General features: G+C 38.4%; 1 protein-coding gene across 2 annotated transcripts in view; it reads right to left on the minus strand.

Annotated features, from left to right (window-relative positions):
- The window catches only part of LOC135702720 (alpha-protein kinase 1-like), a 365,060-nt gene that overhangs the window by 298,810 nt on the left and 46,671 nt on the right, over positions 1–19,579 (minus strand). For both annotated transcript variants that reach the window (XM_065223767.1, XM_065223766.1), the window contains exon 2: positions 6,593–7,582. In XM_065223767.1, coding sequence (XP_065079839.1) covers positions 6,593–6,671 — 79 coding nt within the window. In that variant the 5' untranslated portion in view covers positions 6,672–7,582. The remainder of the gene's footprint in view (positions 1–6,592; positions 7,583–19,579) is intronic.

Here is a 19,579-nt window from a genome sequence, read left to right on the forward strand (position 1 = left end):
ACGGACTTTAAGTAGCTTCCAATCGAAATGACGTCTGAGCAAAGTTCTAGGAAAAAATAATATACACGGCTAAAAATATCAAGTAATTATAGGTAAAATATACGAAAAAGTGTTACTGACTAGGTTACTGACATAAATATAAAAAGATTACCCTTAGTAATATTTTTTTTATTTTATTTTTTATATAAAAGCTTATGAAGTGAAAAATTTCTGTCAGGTTTTCATGTTGGACACAAAAGAAAATCAACAAAAATAATAAAACAACAACTTTTGGTAATATTTTGAAGCTTTTCGTTAATACATATTTTTTTTGTAAAATTATGCATATAAACAATTTTGAAAGTATGAAATAATTGATTTCAAAGCAACAAGTTGATGATTTATGGTTTTTAGGTAATTAATTTTTAAGTGGTCAGACTTTAAAATTTCACAAAAGTTAGCTTTTTTCATAAGCTAAAAAAAATTATAACTTGTAATTTTGTAACTTTTCTTATGAACCCAGGCCTGCTGGAGTGAGAGGTTATCACGCTTACCACTACACCACCGGCGCCACTATTCATATCAAACTTAAGGAGGAATTTTTTTTGTAACTTAAATATAAAACTTTTAGGCTGATTTTTAACTTGAAATTACTTGAACTTTTCCTGAAAATGAATTATTATTCTTCATAACTTTACCTCTTGGTCATATCGTTTGGAAGTAATGTTTTCGAGGTATGATTTGTTGATAAATATTGAATATGCCATTTTTAATTTTTTGTTGTAGACTACGTCTTACGGGAAGGTACTGGGGGTAAATCTAAAATCTAAAATTGCGACCGTCACGAAAAGGTGTAAGGTTTTGAACGCTTATAACTGTGTCATTTATAGATGAAATTTAAATCCAAATACACAAATCTATATGATATAACTCTCGCAATCTATGCTATAGATGCTTTCCAATTTTCTAAAAAATATCGTTGAGAAATGTACAAATAAAAAGTGATAATTTTATCACTTTTTCAATAAAATAAACGTTTTCTCCAAACCAAGTCGTCATAATTGAGTACCATTTGGTTGAGGATTGTTTTGCTTGAACCTGTAAAACTATATAAGAGCTTTGCTGTCGTTTCTCCGTTCATTAAAGCTTCGGACGGCGTGGCAATCAGAAGCAGGAGCAAATCAGGAAAAGGTGAAAATTTTCCCTCTGCTGAACACTACCGCAATCAGACTAGAGCACTGCTGTTGTAAATCCGCTCATTTTCGCATCGGACGGACGGTGTGGAAAAATAGCAGCAGTCAGCGTGATCACCGTGATGACAACCAACTATGGGGTGGAGAGGATGTGGAATTTGTGGAGATCGAACAATTGGTCCTTTTCAGGACCACACATATTTTACAGAAAGAGTTATTGAGACGCTCAAATAATATGAAACACGACAAATGTTATTTTTTATATAACAAACCTCCGATAACGAAAACCTTGACGAAAACATTAAAAGAATTGACGTTAATTTTTTCACCTGCCAAAAATTCAAGTTGAGAGAAAATTTGCATGTCATGTATGCTATACCTCTCACAGCTACAAAATAGTGTAAAACATGTCCGGTACCTCTTTATATGCAATTAGAATAACATCTGAGGTCCACCCTTTTTAACATACTCTGGACAAAAGATACTTTCTGTCACGCCCCATTCATAAAAAAACGGCTGGAAACCAGGCATGTCTAAACGCAACACTACACTGCGTACTGCCTTTTTTACACACCACCAAGAGCATTGAGTTGTACGCTCCGTACCAGTGCTCGATAGAAAACACCAAAAGCAGCAAACAAGGCACTGGTACCGGTGCCCGTGCATAATTGTTTGCACCGGTGTATGGATCTTCGGCAAGCACCAAAGCCGAGTGTTTCTGACTTCGGGAAACACCGCAGCCGAGTGTTTTCGATTTCGGAAAACACGCTAGCTGCTCGCAGGAATTTTCTTTGGGGACTTATGAAAGATTATGTTGCTACACAAGGTAGCAATTAAATGCGTCTAGAGCTGATAGACAAGTGGTCGAAACACTGGTCTCATAATTCCAATGTCCATGGATCGATTCCGATATGTCACTCTCCAGTTTTTTCTGTCAACATTATTTTCAAAAGGTAATCTATGAAATTCATTTCGATTTCTTTTTTGGCGTAATGCAATCTTATGAATCTTATGAGCTCAAAGGATCATCTACAAGGATTATTAAAAATACGCAAATCACCCACTTCGCAAGAGCGTGTTTCTGTTGCCGTCCACCCACTGGTATTTCTTGGCTTTATGTTAACTTATTGAGCTGATTGTTTTCACACGATTTGAGTCAATCTAATAACGATAACTTATATCCAACAACAACAAAACAGCTACCATGGCTGATATGGAGCTAGTAGAAGGTAGAATGCGATCCTTCTTGCGCGCGTTTTTAGCATTCCCGTTTTAATTCATAAATTGGACAAGTTACAGTGCTAGTTTAGTACTTTACTTAGCATTTCGGCAAAATTAACAGTGGAATAGTTATGAAAAATCAAAACGGGTGTTTGGCCCTGGGTGCATTTCGGGCTGTTCTACCCTACATGAATGGTGAGTAGTTCTGTTCACCCACCGCTATTTGGGTGTTTACATCTGTGCTGATATGCTGATGCTAGTGAACTAAAGCTGTACTTATAAATAGTCAGCATAATGTAAACAGGACGACAGCATCTACCAGCATGAGATTTCAGGAGCCTCTGAAATTCGTGCTAGTTAGTTGAGTTGGTTGAGCTGGTGAACCAGCATATAATATATTATTTATTATCTAATAGTGAACCAGCATGTAATATAATATTATGTAAACACCCCATATATCTCTACTATTATTCAATCAGTTGAGCTGTTTGGTTTGGTTGGAGATAAGTTATGATTATTATATTGACTCTAATCAAATTAAATCAATCAGCTAAATTATTTGATGTAAAGCCAAGAAATACCAGTGGGTGGACGGCAACAGCAACACGCTCTTCCGAAGTGGGTGATTTGTGTATTTTTAAAAACCCTGGTAGTTGATCCCTTGAGCTCATAAGCTTTATAATATTGCGTAATGCTTTTTAGCCAAAAGAAATCAAAATGAATTTCATAGATTTATCTCATGAAAATAATATTGACAACAAAAAACTGGAAGGTACAGACTGCAATCGAACCTGTTCAAGGTATTATGGAAATGTTGCTTTGACCACTCGTCTATCAGCTTTAGCCGAGACAGAAGATGCTAAAGGCGCATAGGAGCTACGATAATCTTTCTGAAGTCGCCCAAAGAAAATTCCTACGAGCAGCAAGCGTTTTTTCCGAAATCGAAAACACTCGGCTGCGGTGTTTCCCGAAGTCAGAAACACACGGCTTTGGTGCTTGCCGAAGATCCATACACCGGTGCAAAAAATTATGCACGGGCACCGGTACCGGTGCCTTGTTCGCTGCATTTGGTGTTTTCTATTGAGCACTGGTACGGAGCGCAAAACTCAATGCTCTTGGTGGTGTGTTTGTAGGCAAAACTGCCACCCGTGCAAAAGGGTTCAGTGTTTTTACCATGGCTGCTGGAAACCCTGCCAGGGGCGGGGCTTACAAAGTAGTTTTTTTGCAGAATATGTAAAAAAGGAGAGACTTCGGATGTATTTTTTCTGCAGAATATGTTAAAAAGGAGGGACTTCGGATGTTGTATACAAATTACAGATGCATTACTATAAGAACTGTCAAAATCCTATGAATTTACACGCTAGTGTTCGTGAGATTCTGCTTGGCGAACTGAATTTTGATGATTTTGGGCCGTTTCTGTGTTGAAGTAGGATCCAGAAAAAAATCATTTACATATTTAAGCAGAGCTTTACATTGTTGTTTGTTACAAAATTCATGCACCAAGTGGATTAACGAGTTTCTGGGTAGTGCTGTGTTTAGTTCGGTCCAACAAAAATTAAAACTCTGAAAATGGGTTGGAGCGGAATGGCAAAAACTTAAAAGATATATTTCTAAATGCTTGTAGTTTGGAGTTGCGGATAAATTCCTACGTTAAGCTATTTAATGAACATTTAGAATTATAATCCTACTTGGATGGATAAATTTTTAATTGCTTGAAGTAGCAAATTATGATTAAATATTGAACATAGACCAAACTTTCTTATTGTGTGAAAGCACAACTCTGAATATCAAATTTTCGATTATGCTGATGGAAAGAAAGTGAGGGGGCAATCTCAAGTAACCAACAATCCTGCTTAGTTATAATCCGACTAATAATGCGCCAAAGCCCTGTATTAGTCGTATGTTAGTTTTAATTAACAAACCAAATCAGCGGGCTTATTGGTAACCTCCCAAGTAACAATTTGGGTTTTATGAGGGTACTGTAGACTATGATTTAGACATTTAGAGTGCTTTAAAACCTCAACAAAACTTACAATGTTACTTGGGCTGGGATAAAAAATGTTCAACGGAGATGGGATGGGCATTGAAGTGTGCACGGGGAATTTATTTTATAACGGAGGATTAAAGACAAGTGTTTCATATGCGGAAATATCCCTAACGGAAAGTCCAAAACAGTCAGAAAAATAAGGGTGAGGAAATTGACATGTCAAGGAGAGGAAATGGAGTAAATTGAGGAAATAAGTTACTTCTACTGTATTTTAAATTAATATCAAGAAAAATGCACTAGAAGTTCACTAAACATCTCAACGTAGTCTACGTCAACCATTCGGTCGTGTCTTGTACAAAACCCTACCAATTTACAAGATTCAAAATGGCTTAAATTTTGCTCAAATATGAATTATATAGGGGAAATGGATGTAATGTCGGCCTAAATGCCCCTAGTTTAGGTCCATACATAAATTCAGCAATCGACTAACTTTTCAATAGTGACCAAAAATATCCATTAGTACCGTCCTAATGACGCGTTCATCTAGATAAAATTGATAAATAGCAGATTTTTAGCGATGGGCCCAATCTTAGATTCAACATTAGAGCCATTTCCCCTACCATAGCAAGCAATTATGCTAAGTTTAATGCAAATCAGAGAAGGTCGAGACAGTTTTTGTTTTGCAATTCGGTCTGGAATTGCTCTGCGGTTTCCCGTACTGGATGATAAAAATTGTCCACAAACACAGCTTGCACAGGATCCAATAAAGAGGATTATTCCAGGCCATTCATATGTTTCTAGGTTTCTGTGTATTGAGCGAAAAAGCTTCGATATGGGAGCCATAAGACCGAATGAGTCAGTGGGTCAAATGTCGGCAAATGTAAGATTGAATGTTTTTTTTTTTTTTTTTTGAGAAATCGGTAATATGAAATAAGTTGAGATCCTATACAGGGATGGATTCTCCTCAGAGCAGATAACGAGAAAAGTTAAATTCCAACATTCAATCAAAGTGTTTTGTTATTTCATAGGTGAAGTTAACGATTTTCAGAGTTTGGAGGAAATGCTAGTCTAATATCAATATGAAGCTTAAGTGCGATAATTTATTAGCTAGAGAAAGTTCTGAAGAGGATAGATGGACAGTTCCGCTGGAGCACGGCAGTGTGAAAATTGAGCAATTAAAGTCCCCCTCTATTTCATTTCGCTTCGCTTCGCTCTTAACCATTTAAAATGAATGTTTTCCACTTTGCTAGCAGTATGCATATTTTTTTGACACGGAATCAATAATTTCATGTGTCACGGTACGTATACTGTGTTCATTGCAAACTACCCATTGCTATTTATTTTAGTTGGACCAAAGCAAATCGCTTTACAAAAAAACAATACGTTTCACAACATCTGCTTAGATCCACATAGTCCAGTCACCAAAACCGATTGATTTCGAACCGTATCAAAAGCAAGCAGCGAATTCGATCCGGTAAACAATAGACATCTAGTCCCATAAAAGCAACCGTTTTCGCTACAACTGACATCAGTAAGCTTTCCTGAAACGAACAAAATGAAATTTTCCATCATCCTGCTAGTTGTTGTCTCTGCCTTTCTGGCAACCCTGCAGTCTGCCGAAGCCCTTCCATTAGCTGAAGTAGTTTATCCTTTAAATGTATAATCTTCTCTAATTGATCCTTTCTATCCGCAGCCTGAAACCATGGACCTCGAACGGTCCAAACGAGACGAGTGGGGAAAAGGTAATTTCATTTTCATTTGAAAAATTTGACAACAGTGACAGATTTCTCCTCAGCAACTAAAGGTACTGGATCGCTCGAGTTCGTAGTGAAGGTGCCGATGAGTTTGAAATTGAGTGCTGCCGAATTGGTCCAAAAATGTATTTTCAGCAGAGAGACTATCTGTCAGCCTTGAACAAATAAAAACGATGATCATTTTTCACACAATTAACCAACGGATAAAAAATGCGACAACGCTCCTCTGTTCTGCTGCCGAGAAGCATAAGCGCATACCGTCATGATTAATGCTAATCTCATTTTCCCCTGGACAGCTTTTTGCCTTAACACCAGCAGCAGCTCCAAACGGATGAGAAAATGCATCCAATAAATTTACCCCCAGAGAATTACAGCTTATGGTACCCTGCTGTATAGCGGGCAACGCAACTGGAATTGTAACTACCGCCATAACTTCTCGGTGCCATACGTGTACTTACTGTGTCCACTTTTCTTGCCGTTGGATTTGCTCTTGTTTTTCCTCGGGTAGAGATGAATCTTGCTCTGCCCGCAGCCCATTCTGCTCTCTGCTGTTTCCCTGCACTCAGATAATACCGGCGCTCAGCTGCTTTTCTCCAACTTCTGCTAAACCACTGACCGGCGACTTAATCACTGAGTAGCTCGCCAACTCCCGGCACGATTATTTATAAACTTCTGACACCAGGAATTATAGTTATGCCTTTTCCTGCTCAAGCCATCCCTTCGTATTTATTTTTCTTTCTTCCTCACTGGAGGCTGGATTTACGACCCAATCACAACCCACACACTTCTTCCTCTTCTCCGTTCGTCTGCCTATCTGCCACTGACACTAATCCAATGCTTCTCGTCGGCTAATTGCAGGCAACACTCCTCTAATAATTCACGTGATCTTCGAAGCACTTTACGCTTCCCTTCCCACTGCTCCTCCAACTTTCGCTAATTTATCGCCTCAATCCAACCAAACGCTGCCATCGAGCAGCATAACGACAACTTTCCGTCACGCGTTAACCGATCATAAATCTTCATTTTCCTCCCCCGACTGGGCACGTGTCACTCGCAACGCCAAACACTCGTGTGACAATTTCCCGAAACACACACGCACTAAACTTTTCAACCTACTGCAAGAATGAATTTCCTCGGAGGGAAAAATTATACGGATCACTCAATCTTCCTCCATTGCTGCTCCGAAAATCAAAGATGCCCGTGCTCGTCGTCCGTCCGGGCTCCGCTGCTGCAACTGAGAGTGAGCCGAATGTGAGTGTGTTACTTGAATTATCCATCAATTAGGTTGTGTTTAGAATCGACAAAACGACTGTCGTCGTCGTCGTCGTCGTCCAACCACTGACTTGAGAGTTGAGTGTTGTGTTGTGGTTTTGTTCGTCAATTGAATGCGGTATTCCGGATCACTGAATGACGGGAGATGCGGTTCAACTATTTCTCACTGCCCGGAGCTGAAATGAGTTCGAAAAGAAGTGAAGAAAGGGATTATTACGGGATGAATAACTGCGTTTGGAATTCGAAATGTCACACAATACGGTGCAGGGGAATGTGATTCGATTATAATAAATCTGGTTGAGCTCAACCATTGATGTTGCCATACCTACAATCGCTTCTAACAAATAAACGCCTGTCAATGCCAGAAACGAAGCAATCACACATCAAAACGAAAGAAAGAAAAAAACAATTCACGTGAACCCATAGATAAACCCCAACGAATCACGGGAAAAAACAATCTTTTGCCTCATCGAGGGATACTGCAGCATTTCCACGGAGAATTAAACGGAAAGACTCAAACACGCAAGTTCAGCCGGGCCCGACAGCAATTTTACGCTTCGTAAAAATGTGGTCTTGCGATGGAAAACAAGCAAAAAATATACCTACCACCTTATTCGGAGAAAGTACAAAAGTGTACGTAGGTTCCTGAGCAATGCTTAGCAAACCGAGGATTTCTCCAAACTCCTTTTGCTGCTACCATTAACCATCTGCGTCACTACTCTTGGTTGAAGAGGCACTCTAGATGTCTTAATTATTAAAATGTCCGTCCGTTGCTCGTCTGACGGGTGCTAAACGTGCAGTCAACGGTTTATAAATGTTGACCTCAGCACAGGGACATTCCCTGCTCCGGAAGATAAACTAAACTCCGGAACTGAAAGCTTATCTCGATGCTTGCTTCCCGTTTATGAGTATTATTTTCAACTTCATACATTACTTAAAAGTATTTCGTCGGTTGTGTGTCCGAGAAAATGCGAATGCTTAATACAATTAGTATGATACAAGACTTCCGTGAAACTTCACACCTGGTCGATCCACCTGGCTCAAAATGCGACTCAACGTCTAGTTCCAGTAAGGCCTCTCATGGTGGTTACTCATGGTTTCTCCATGAGTAACCTGATCTGAAAATCGATTTGTTTTTTTAATCAATACTATCTGAAAAAAAAAACTAAGCCTTAAATACTGAACAAAACTGTCAATCCTTATGCGTTTCTAATATAAAAGCTGGATGCATAAGGAAAGTTCTGGATATTAACTCTAAGACCAGAAGGTCACGAAGAAACAAGCTCAACTGTTTGGCTCAGCTCTAGTACTCTCTTCGGTCCCAAGCTAATCGATGCACCCCTCGGAACATAAGAAAATCCACGAACCCCCTATTTTATGTGTCAAATGTTCATAGCAAATCAAAACAAACATAGTGTAGTACAAGAATGGGGTACGTGAATCGATTTACTTGGGACCAATAGGCTAGTCAAGTAGTGAGCCAATTTTAAATCTATAGTTTCCACCGGTTGGTAACTCTAAGACCAGAAGGCCCCGAAGAAACGTGCTCAACTTTTTGGCTCAGCTTTGGTACTCTCTTCGGTTCCAAGCTAATCGATGCACCCCTTGAAACATAGGAAAATCCACGAACCCCTCTCTATGGTAAGACTGGGTTTAAATCTTCAAACAACTCACCAATACTACTACTACTGCCTTTAGAAATAACTTTCATGCAGACCTGACTTTAGAATTACCTTTCATAAAAGTGCGAACTTAATACAGAATTGGTGTAGAGGACAAAAACCTTTTTTTTTAACTTATTTTCTAACAGTTTCGTGCAAGTTCCACCAGAAGCTGCTTATAATGCTCTTCAATTATCAAACAACTTAAAAATGAGGCTTCTTAGAATTCTATAGACCACCTTCAACCAAGCTGCTTAAGCCACTTATAGCCTTTTATCAAAACTTTTGGTTACTCATGAAGGAGCATAAATATTGTTCCACCCATCGTGATAAAAACTACACCCAACCGGAGGATGTAAGATTCGCTTACAATAATGTGTGATTCCTCGTCAGAGGATGTTAGTGGAGACCGCATGAACCGAGGATGCGATGTACCTAGCTGTGGTCCAATGCAAGAAAATTGGAGACCGAAAAATGTAGAGTGTATTAGTGAGGTAAATTAGTTATGGCGAAAAAAATAGGAAACAGACTGCCGACTGGACTCGAACCACGAACGTTGCGATTATCAGACCTGTGCTTTATCCACTGCTCCCTTCATGCTTCTGAATATGGATAGCCTAAAAGCAAACATGAAGCGCTCATTCTCTCGCATACTCGACTTCGTATGCTTTTTCTGCTGGAGAGATTCGAGGCAAGTGTATGTGTCGTTCTACAATGTTCTACAATGTGCGTCGTTCTACAAGCTTACTGGTATTGTCGAAAGCGTAGATAGAACACGAAATAAAAAAGACAAAAAACCATTACATCGCCTGCATGGTCAATTTCTAACATTCGTTGCGATGTTCATGAACAGAGGATGATAGGAAACGGAACTAACATTCGTTGTAATAGATTTTTGGTTTGCGTGTACAAAGGACAGCCCTATGGGGTTGTATGCAATGGTGACGTAGGGGTAGGACTACGTGGTCTTATATAATAAATCTTAATTGTCAACTGCAGCAGGAGCCTGTGTTTTGTGTAGTAATAGGAATTTGAGCGGGGTTATCTCTGTTTGTTTATACTCTTTAGTATAACGCGCTTGACATAGATAGCCCATAGCAACTCCGAAGAGCTACTGATTCCTATCAATAGCGGTGCGGCTTCTTCCTCTTTCTATGGATGCTCATGTGGACTGCTTTCGTAGCCTTTCGTTGTGTACTGGAGAATACCCCCACTCACCACGCGGTGATTAAATAAACACCGTTTGGTGAGACCAGTTGGAATTCAACTTAGAAATCTGTGTTAGGGAAATCGATTTTCGCAGGCAATCGGTGATGATCTTATTTTTAGCTTCTTTATTTTTATCATAACAACAATTGCACATTCGTGCAATTTTCAATAGTGACATTTTGAAAAGTGATAAAGTCTTAAATTTAGCAAATGCTTAGGAATATATCTGATAGATTGGTGATAACATTGTTGAAATTCGACCAGGGGCAGCTGAGTTATTAACGCTCAAAATCTTTCATAATTTTGTTACAAGTTCCATTTTCGGTTTTCACAAAGTGTACCCCCTTATAGAATTCACAGACGTAGTCCTACGTCAATAAATACCTACAAAATTTGTAATATAACCAAGCGCTCATTAGATCCACATTTGTAAATGTACAAGCTTGTCATGTAAGTTTACATGCAAGTCATGTAAACTTACATGATGATCATGTCCATTACGTAAACTTCCTTGTTAAATTGTGTAGAATGACACGTTTTCCCCTGGTAATTTATACGTATTTGCATACACAACATAATCCAAACACACTAAAAAAAATAGCTTGTGAATGTATAAATATTGGTTCATTCGATTGTAAACATTTTGATTTCATGGTACATATCAGAAAACTTCAGGACAGTCCCATTAATTTCAAGTAAACTAACAGAAAAATTATAGATGTTCTGATAAATTCAGGGAACTACAGAAAAAAAATAAGAAAGTTCCGAGCTCTGTAGATTAATTTCGAATACATCAGTGATGTTCCAAGAACTTTAGTGAATTACAGAAGTGTTCAAATACCTTCAAAAACTTCAGGAAACTTCCAAAAATTACAGGAAACTTCCAAGAACTACAGGAAAGTTTCAAGCACTACAGGAAAGTCCAGAACTTAGAGGACAATTAAAGATCATTATGGCTTGGTTCGGAGAAATTTGGTTCAGTTATATGAAGTATAGGAAAATTTCGTGAACTTAGATGAAGACCAGAGAACTTCAAGAAAATTCTAGAAACTCCAGAAGACCTTTGAAAAATTTCAGGTGAGTTCAAAGATCTTTAGAAAAAAATCAGAGAGCTTTGGGAAAGTTCTGAGAATTTCATGGCCACCATTACATGAACATCCGGAAAATGGTGAAAACTTGATGGAAGTTTCAAAAACTTCAAGAAAATTCGGAGAACTTCAGGTGCACTCGATTACCTTCATAATAATAACAGGAACTTTTTCGGATGTTCCAAGAACAAAGCACAGAAAACTTCAATAAAGTTGTGGGAACGTAAATGATGTTCCAAGAACTTTGGAAAATTTTGAAAACTTTACTTCCATTATTATCAGAAAAAATGCGTGAACCTTCAGAAAGATCTGAGAGTTTATGAAAATTCCAAGAGTTTAAAGGAAAATCCGAAAACATCAAGATTGTACAAAATGCTCAGAACAACATGGAAGTTTCGATAGCTTCAGGACAGTTCCATATATTTCAGGATAGTTTCAAGAACTTCAGTGAAGATCCAAGAGCCTCTACTAAAGTCTGGAACGCGCAAAAATCGGTCAACTTCAAATTAGTGTAGTTCAGTTAAACATGCATACAAATAACCTGAAATGCTGCATTTGGAAGTTGAGTGTATAAACAATGGTTGCTATGATGAGTTTTCACCGTTTGCTATCCAGTTTTCAAAATGAAGTCCGAGCAAGTGTCAAAATTTTCCTCGCACAGTAAGAGTATCCGACATTCTTACACGCCAAGTTGGCAAAATTGCTGGATGTGGCCAAATCGACCGTGACAAACGTTTTCAAAGTTTTCGGGGAGCGTCTGCCGAAGCCAGGAAGCCTGGAAATGGCGGCAATCGTAATCCGGACAGGGCAGCGACGACGAAGAAGGTGGCGGTGAAATATAAGTGTTATATACATATATATATATAAGCAATACATAATATAAGCAATCTCAATGTCTCCCATACTACTGTGCAGCGGGCCAAGAAACGAGCCGGGTTGTCGACGAGGCGAAGGTGGCGAACAGAGATTTAAAAAAACACGTCGGCAAAGCAGCGGTCCCAAAAGCTGTATACGAATCTACTCACAAAGTTCGACTGTGTCGTCATGGACGACGAAACTTATGTGAAGGCAGATTTCAAGCTGCTTCCGGGACAGGAGTTTTATACCGCCTCAAGAAAAGGGAAGGTGACTGAAATTTTCAAAATCATCAAACTATCGAAGTTCCCGAAAAAATATCTCGTCTGGCAGGCCATATGAACATGTGGTATAAAAAGCGGCATTTTCATTACTACGGGAACCATCAATCAAGATATTTACGACCAGGAGTGCCTGGTTAAGCGGCTGCTACCATTCCTAAAGCAACATAATAGACCTGTGCTGTTCTGGCCGGACTTGGCGAGCTGCTACTATGGGAAAAAGGCAATCGAATGGTACGATGCAAACAACGTGGTTGTGGTATCCAAAGAGGAAGTTACGTAACTTTGGGCAGTTCTGACTTCTGACGATTCAGGGTAGTTTCATGGTTATCAGGAAAAATAGGGAAATTCAGGGAAATTCCAAGAACATTAGAGAAGATCCGAGAGCATAAGCTCAATTATGAGTGCTTTAGGGCAGTTCCATTAAATTTAGGAAAATAGCTAGTACCTTCAAGAAGTTCTAAAATTAATGACAGTTAAGACAACATAAGGAAGTTTAGAGAACAAGAAAAATGTCAGAAACTTCACGGTAAGATAAAACGGTAAGATAAAACAATCACGATACTGCAGAAAACGTCGTGAAGCTTAAAGGTCTTTAGGGTAGCTATTTTTTATAATTTCAGAGTAATTCCAGTAACATCATCAGAATAGTAGTGAGAACTGCAGTTAAGATAAGAGAACTTCATGGCGGTCAACAAAAATTACAAGAGCTTTGAAGAAGTTCTGAGCAGTGAAAGCAAACACCGAGGATTTTGAAGAAGCTTCATTAACAAACTGTAAGATAGTAAGGAAACTTCGACAACATTTCGGGCACTTCAGGCAAGCATCGAGACCTTCAGGGAAGCTGCAGAGTTTTTAAGAAGTTATTGGAACCTCAGAGACATCCACAGACCTTCAGGAAAGTCAAGAAAACATCATAAAAAAATGTGGAAACTGTAGAACAGTTCCAAGTACCTCGGAAGATAGATCTAGGTTATCAGGGTAGCTCAGAGATCTTAAACCTGTCAACTTCAGTGACGTCCAGACTTTCCATGAACAACAGCAATATTTTGATAAACTATAAGAAGTTCAAGGAGTTTGAAGGAAATTCAGAGAAGTTCTGATAATTTTAGAAAACTCTAGACATGTTTTATGAATTTCAAAGATGGTTGTTGAGCACGTTATTTCGGGACCTTCTAGTCTTAGAGTTACCTCTATGGTAGTACCAAGACCATCAGACAAATTGCAAGAGCTTCTGGATGGCTACGAGAACCTCAGGGCAGTTCAATTAATTTCAAGCAAAGTACAAGAACTTTACAGAAGTTTCAAGCGACTCAGGGAATTTCCGATAATTTCCGCAAAGTTTCGACATCAGAGAACTTTATAGAAGTTTAAAGATTTTAAAGCAGTATCATTATTTTCAGAGATGTTACAAGTATTTCAGAGCAGTTCTATTAATTAATTACTGGACATTTCAAGAAGTTCCGAATAATTCAGGACTATTTCGAGAATTTGAGAAATGTTTTGAAAGCTGCAGAAGTTACTTGAAGAATTATTCAAATAAAAAAAATAAAATAGACAACGTAAGAAAAATATCGAGAACTTCTTGAATTTCAATTTAGGAAAGTTTTGAGATATTGATTAAAGGCAGTTTCATGAGCTTCAAGATTGAAAACATCAGACGAATTGTGGGAGCTTCAGGATAGATCAAAGAACTTCAGGGCTGTTCAATTATCGTCAGGAAAATTACGTCAAGAGAACATTATTGAAGTTGAAGAATTCAAGTAGTTTTGATTCGACATTCAGTCTTCAAGAAAAAGTTTTACAGTTTTATCATCGTCAACGTTTTGATCTTCATCAGGGCTTGTTTTAGTTTAAGATCGTAAAAATGTTTGACCTGAACAGTGATGGAATTCTCACCAAAATATCATTTTCGCTTGCGATACGTTTTCTCTTGGGAACTTTCCCTCACTAGTTTCACACTCCAATATTTCCTGAGCGAACTTTCTGGGATGAGAGAATGAGATATCGCGAACTTTTTTAACTCGAATCACCAACGTGACGATACGAAAAATATCAGATCATTTTTTCTCTCTATCTCTTTACACCACATTCGTTCTTGAAAATTGCACTGCACATTTCACAAGGGAAAGATTATAGACAGAAAGCTATCCCGAGTAAATCAATACAATCTCTAAAGACTGATAAGTCTGGTACCTGGCTGTCTACTGGCGCCTGTTGTTTAAAGTAGCCGTTATCAGGATGATGTGAACAGTTTTGTGCAACTGATTGATTGGTGCATTGGTTTCTGGCAAAAAAATGAATGAATCAGCACAAGTGTCAACGCGACATTAACGAGGAACGGGGAGGGTAGTGTAAGATTTTGTGACTAGCAATTTTTATATTAAAACTGTTCCTCAGGATAGGGGGTTGCGGAAGGAGGAGCGCCTAATGTATCCTCATTTTCACGAAATACAGTTAATGCATGGCTCCTCTCATCACTAGTGTTCGTAATATCGTTCCTGTAAGCTCTTATGCAATAATTATATGCAGGGGGATGGTTGGGAATATAGGTGGTGGTGAACTTTTTCACTGTGCTATTACCAGTGCTGTAAATTCTCAAAATCATTTGAACATTTTTGATGAAAATGAGAAAAGTAGCTATTCGCTATCAAAGGGGACCTCCTCCGAATGGGTGATATCAGTTGCTTAGTAATTTGCATGGATCATTCTCATTTGAGAAACGCTATATATCATTCGATTGAGTGTAACCTACACACAAACGGAGCTCTGGTCGACATTCCGGCGAAAAAGCTAAGCCAACCCGACACCAACCTGACTTCTATCAAACCCCAACCCGATGTTGACCCGACATTGACCCGACATAAACCCAAAATTGACCCAACATTAACACGACATTGGGTCGACATCGACATTAAATTAGCCTTACATTGATCCGACATCGGGTCGACTTGTCTGTTCGGGACCATTTTCCTGGATTTCTTCCATACTCCACTGTCGTATATCAAATGATACTGAGTGACTCAATTGACAGTGACAATGAGCTTCGAATGAGAAAGGGGCTCTTCAAATTATGGTCATGTGAGAATTCGTTTACACAGAATTGATTGAATGGTTGTAGTGGTTCATCTTCAATCGAATGATATGAAAATTTACAGCACTGGCTATTACTGTTCTCTCCCATGACTGGGAATCCTGTAAAACAATGTAAAACTAGAAAGGGTCTAGACCCTCCCTATGTAAAACCATAAGGTATGCGGGACTGCTGCACTGCTGAACTTCAAAACGCTTTATTTGCTGACCAAGGATCTGACAAAAACATTTTTTTAGTGTGCAATTTAGGATGATAAAAAATTTAAACAGGTTATTCAATGTCCATTAAAACTGTAAAAAATATAGGCAGAAAAAAAAGAAAACAAAAAATTATTACCAGTTGGCTGGAAATGAACACAAAATTAATCAAAGTACCATGTACCTTGAGCTTTTGATATAGTGACAGATTGAGAACGATCTAAATTTTCCATCCACAAGAAATTAACAGACAATCTCAAAATACTTTCAACTTGCGAAGTGATAGATTCCCAAGTGAATACACCTGCTGAATAAAAATGATCAAGTAAACTATTTTTTTAGAATCGATGTTTAATAGATTTTTTTTGCAGTTTGAGATCCATGAAAAAAGGTACAGTAGCTTTATGGCACCAGTGACCAGCAAATTTAATATTTTCATTCAAGGTTGTGTGGAAATTCAAGCTACCGGGTGAGCTACTGGGTTACATTGCTGTCCTCTACTTAATGCAGTCGAGTGATCAAATCAGAAAGTTAGCAGATTAGAAATCAATTAATAACTAATTTCCTCAACGTTAAATTAAAAAGTGGTCTTTAGAAAAAAAATGTAGCTGAGAAAATTTCCTATGAGTACACAAGGCAAATTTATTGGTAGATCATTATGGCGAAATTTAAAGACGAGGTGAGCAAAATAATCACTTTTCCCATAGTAATACATTTATAAATTTTAGATGGCCAGTGGAGAATGAGATCACAACCCAATAATCTCAGATTTTTGGAAGAATTATCTGGACCTGATTAAAAATCGATTGAAATTAGTGAAGCAAAGCCGATATTTTGAACCACCCTAATAAGCATTTTCTAAATGCAGTAAGACTAATCAACAGAATGCTTGCTAGCTAACACTAAACATTTCTAAGCGCCAATCTCAGTGGTCCAACTGTACTTCGCACTAATAGCATAGTTCTTCTTGTCGAAGAGTACAGCCACAAATGATGATTTGGTCAGCAAAGATTAGACTCTTGGTGAATAGTTACAAGTATCTACTATTAGCTGGTTGCATTGAGAACTAAAACTATAAATAAATCCGGAAAACTTTGAGATTAGGGCGTAATTTCTTTTGTAAATACACACTTAATTCGCCGATTTCTCGTGAATTAAAGTTCAATCTAAAAAACTAACAACACAGACAGGTAGAGGAATGATTCATTTGGTATAGGTACAAGCATAGTATAGATTGTGCTTTGATTCGTGAGAAATCGCTGAATGACGTGTTTGTTTACAAAAGCAATTACGCCCAAATCTCAAAGTTCTCTGGAAATGGTATTTAATGTGAAGGATGCGAAAAATATCGGAGAACGAGAAGAAAAAAAAACAGACACTCTCGCGTGATCATCGCCTACCTTTACTCGCTGGAAAAAAAAAGAACAAAGCTGAGGGGATATTTGGTTGGTTCGAATCACGAGTACGTGTGAAATGATGTGAGATGGAGAGACGAAAGATCTTTCGCGATACGAAATGAAAATTTCTCTCGCTCTACGCTTTCATGAACTTTTTATCATCTCTCGTTCGCGAACTTTTTGTGAGAAGTTCCTTTGGGATTTATCTCTGCAATGAGCTGTGATAGAACTTTTTTTGAAAATGATTTTTCCAACACTGGACCTGAACGAAAGACGGTACAACTTTACATAGTCTGAAGCAGGCCAAGTACAAAGACCGAAACGTTAGACATAAAATACTATAGGAACTCTTGGAATTCTGGGAACTCCTTAAAAATTCCAACAACCGTTAGAAATCCTGAAAACTTTTAAAACATCCAGAATCTATCAAATATCAAGTATGTATGTTATACCAAAACGCGAGTAATATCTATTCCCCAGAAAATCCTTAAAACTTTTGAGACTCCAAGAAATGTTAGCACTTTGCAAAATTTAAAAGGTATCTCAAGAAACTTTTCTATTTTTTGGAACGCATAGAACTCCTGAGAAGTCTATAAAACTCTGATACTCTACGACTACAAGAACTGCAGAACGCCAGAAACAATAGGAACTGCAAGAACTAAAGGATGCAACTGCAACAAACCTTGAGACTCTTGGCAATTTCAAGAAATTCCGAATCTCTAAAAACCACATAAATTTCCCCGGCGGCATGACTTTTAGAATTCCAGCACCGTTAGGAACAGCAAGATAACGGCGCCGGTGGTGTGGTGGTAAGCGTGATTACCTCTCACCCCAGTAGGCCTGGGCTTCAATCCCAGTCAGCGCCGCCGGGATGTTCTGAGGCATCTCTGATCACGCCTTCCTTCGGATGGGAAGTAAAGCCGTTGGTCCCCGGTTCATGAGTTGATGGGTCGATAGGTAGGGTTCAGGTGTGGGAGCTGCCTTCGGTAGCATTGGTGCTCAGCACGGAAAACAAGATCGACGGAAAAAAACAAACCAAAGTAAAAAAAAGGAGGAACAGCAAGAACTCTCAGAATTCACGAAAGTTTTACAGATCAGGAAACATTTAAAACTCCGTGAAATTTTGGTTCTTAGGATCTCCAGGATCATGACGATCTTTACCAACGGTTAAATTTTAGGAGCAACAATTAACAAGGCCTCAGCTCGGTTCTAAAATAAAATCTTTTTTATTTATAATGCGCTTATTTTTCCAGGCTTAATTGCTGTAGCTTTGCGGAGCCGATATTCTTTGTTTAGATCACAAAATAACTTAAAACTAATGTTAGTAAAGCGGGGGTAACAAATTGTAACAAATGGATGGCAGGGTAGGGATTGAGAACACAAGATTTGGAGAGCAATGTGCTCTTGATCTCGAACTAAGCGACTTATGATGACTGATGAATAAACAAACCTTATAAGGCCATTTTGTCGCGAATTGAAGTCCGCCAACGCAAACCAACCAAATGAACAGGTAGGGGAAGTTCTCCTCTGCCCGATTGTGTTTTAGGTTATCAAATGTAGGTTTCGGTTCGCGAGAATGATTTGAGTGAAAATTACAAGAGATTTGCCAGAAAAGTCAAAATCAACTTCAGAGACTACAGTATAGAAATAAAGGAAATCGGAAGACGATTAAATTTATGTTTTTAGAAACTTGATGAAGAAGTAGGATGAACCTTCCAGCGGAAGTTAATTGAAGCTACCATGGAAGCCAGAAGGATTTCGGGAAGAGGTTTCCGAAGAAATCTAGGAATTTTTTAAGAGATTTCTGGAAGAATTTGAAAGTTAGGCCGAACAATGGATTAGGTACTACCCAAGTAACCAACAAGCCCGTTAATCGCCCTTTTTGCTATATAAGGCTGCTTTACGATTGATATAAAGTTCGGAAACCCTATATTTAACTTATATCGCCAAAAGGGCGATTATCGGGTAGTTAGCGGGCTTGGTGGTTACTTGGGTAAGCAACGTTGACAGATTCTTTTCGTCGATTTTCTCTTTGCATCACCACGACCATTTAACGACATTTCCAGCTATTTTTAGCACACACAGTTCGTTGAATAAAAATATTATCAAGCATTATTATTTAGGCGTATTTACCAAAATCATCAAGTTATTATCGAAATTGAAAGTCGATGAAGAGAATCTGTCAATATTGCTTATGACTTAATCCATTGTTCGGCTTGAAATATTTTCTTAGTCAAATAAATTCACGAGGGTAGTCGCAAAAAAATCCCTCCAGCAGTCGGAAGCAAAATCTTAGCTCATTTTTTTTTTCGATGGAGGCCAAAAATTTAAGATGGGCCTTATTATGGGTGCCACTACACGGTGATAAGGAAGTGATTTTCAGAATAAGAG

The sequence above is a fragment of the Ochlerotatus camptorhynchus genome, unplaced genomic scaffold (genome assembly GCF_037179485.1).
Source record: "Ochlerotatus camptorhynchus isolate MF236.1 unplaced genomic scaffold, CSIRO-AGI_Acam_v1.1 ptg000196l, whole genome shotgun sequence".
NCBI classification, from domain to species: Eukaryota; Metazoa; Arthropoda; class Insecta; order Diptera; family Culicidae; genus Ochlerotatus; species Ochlerotatus camptorhynchus.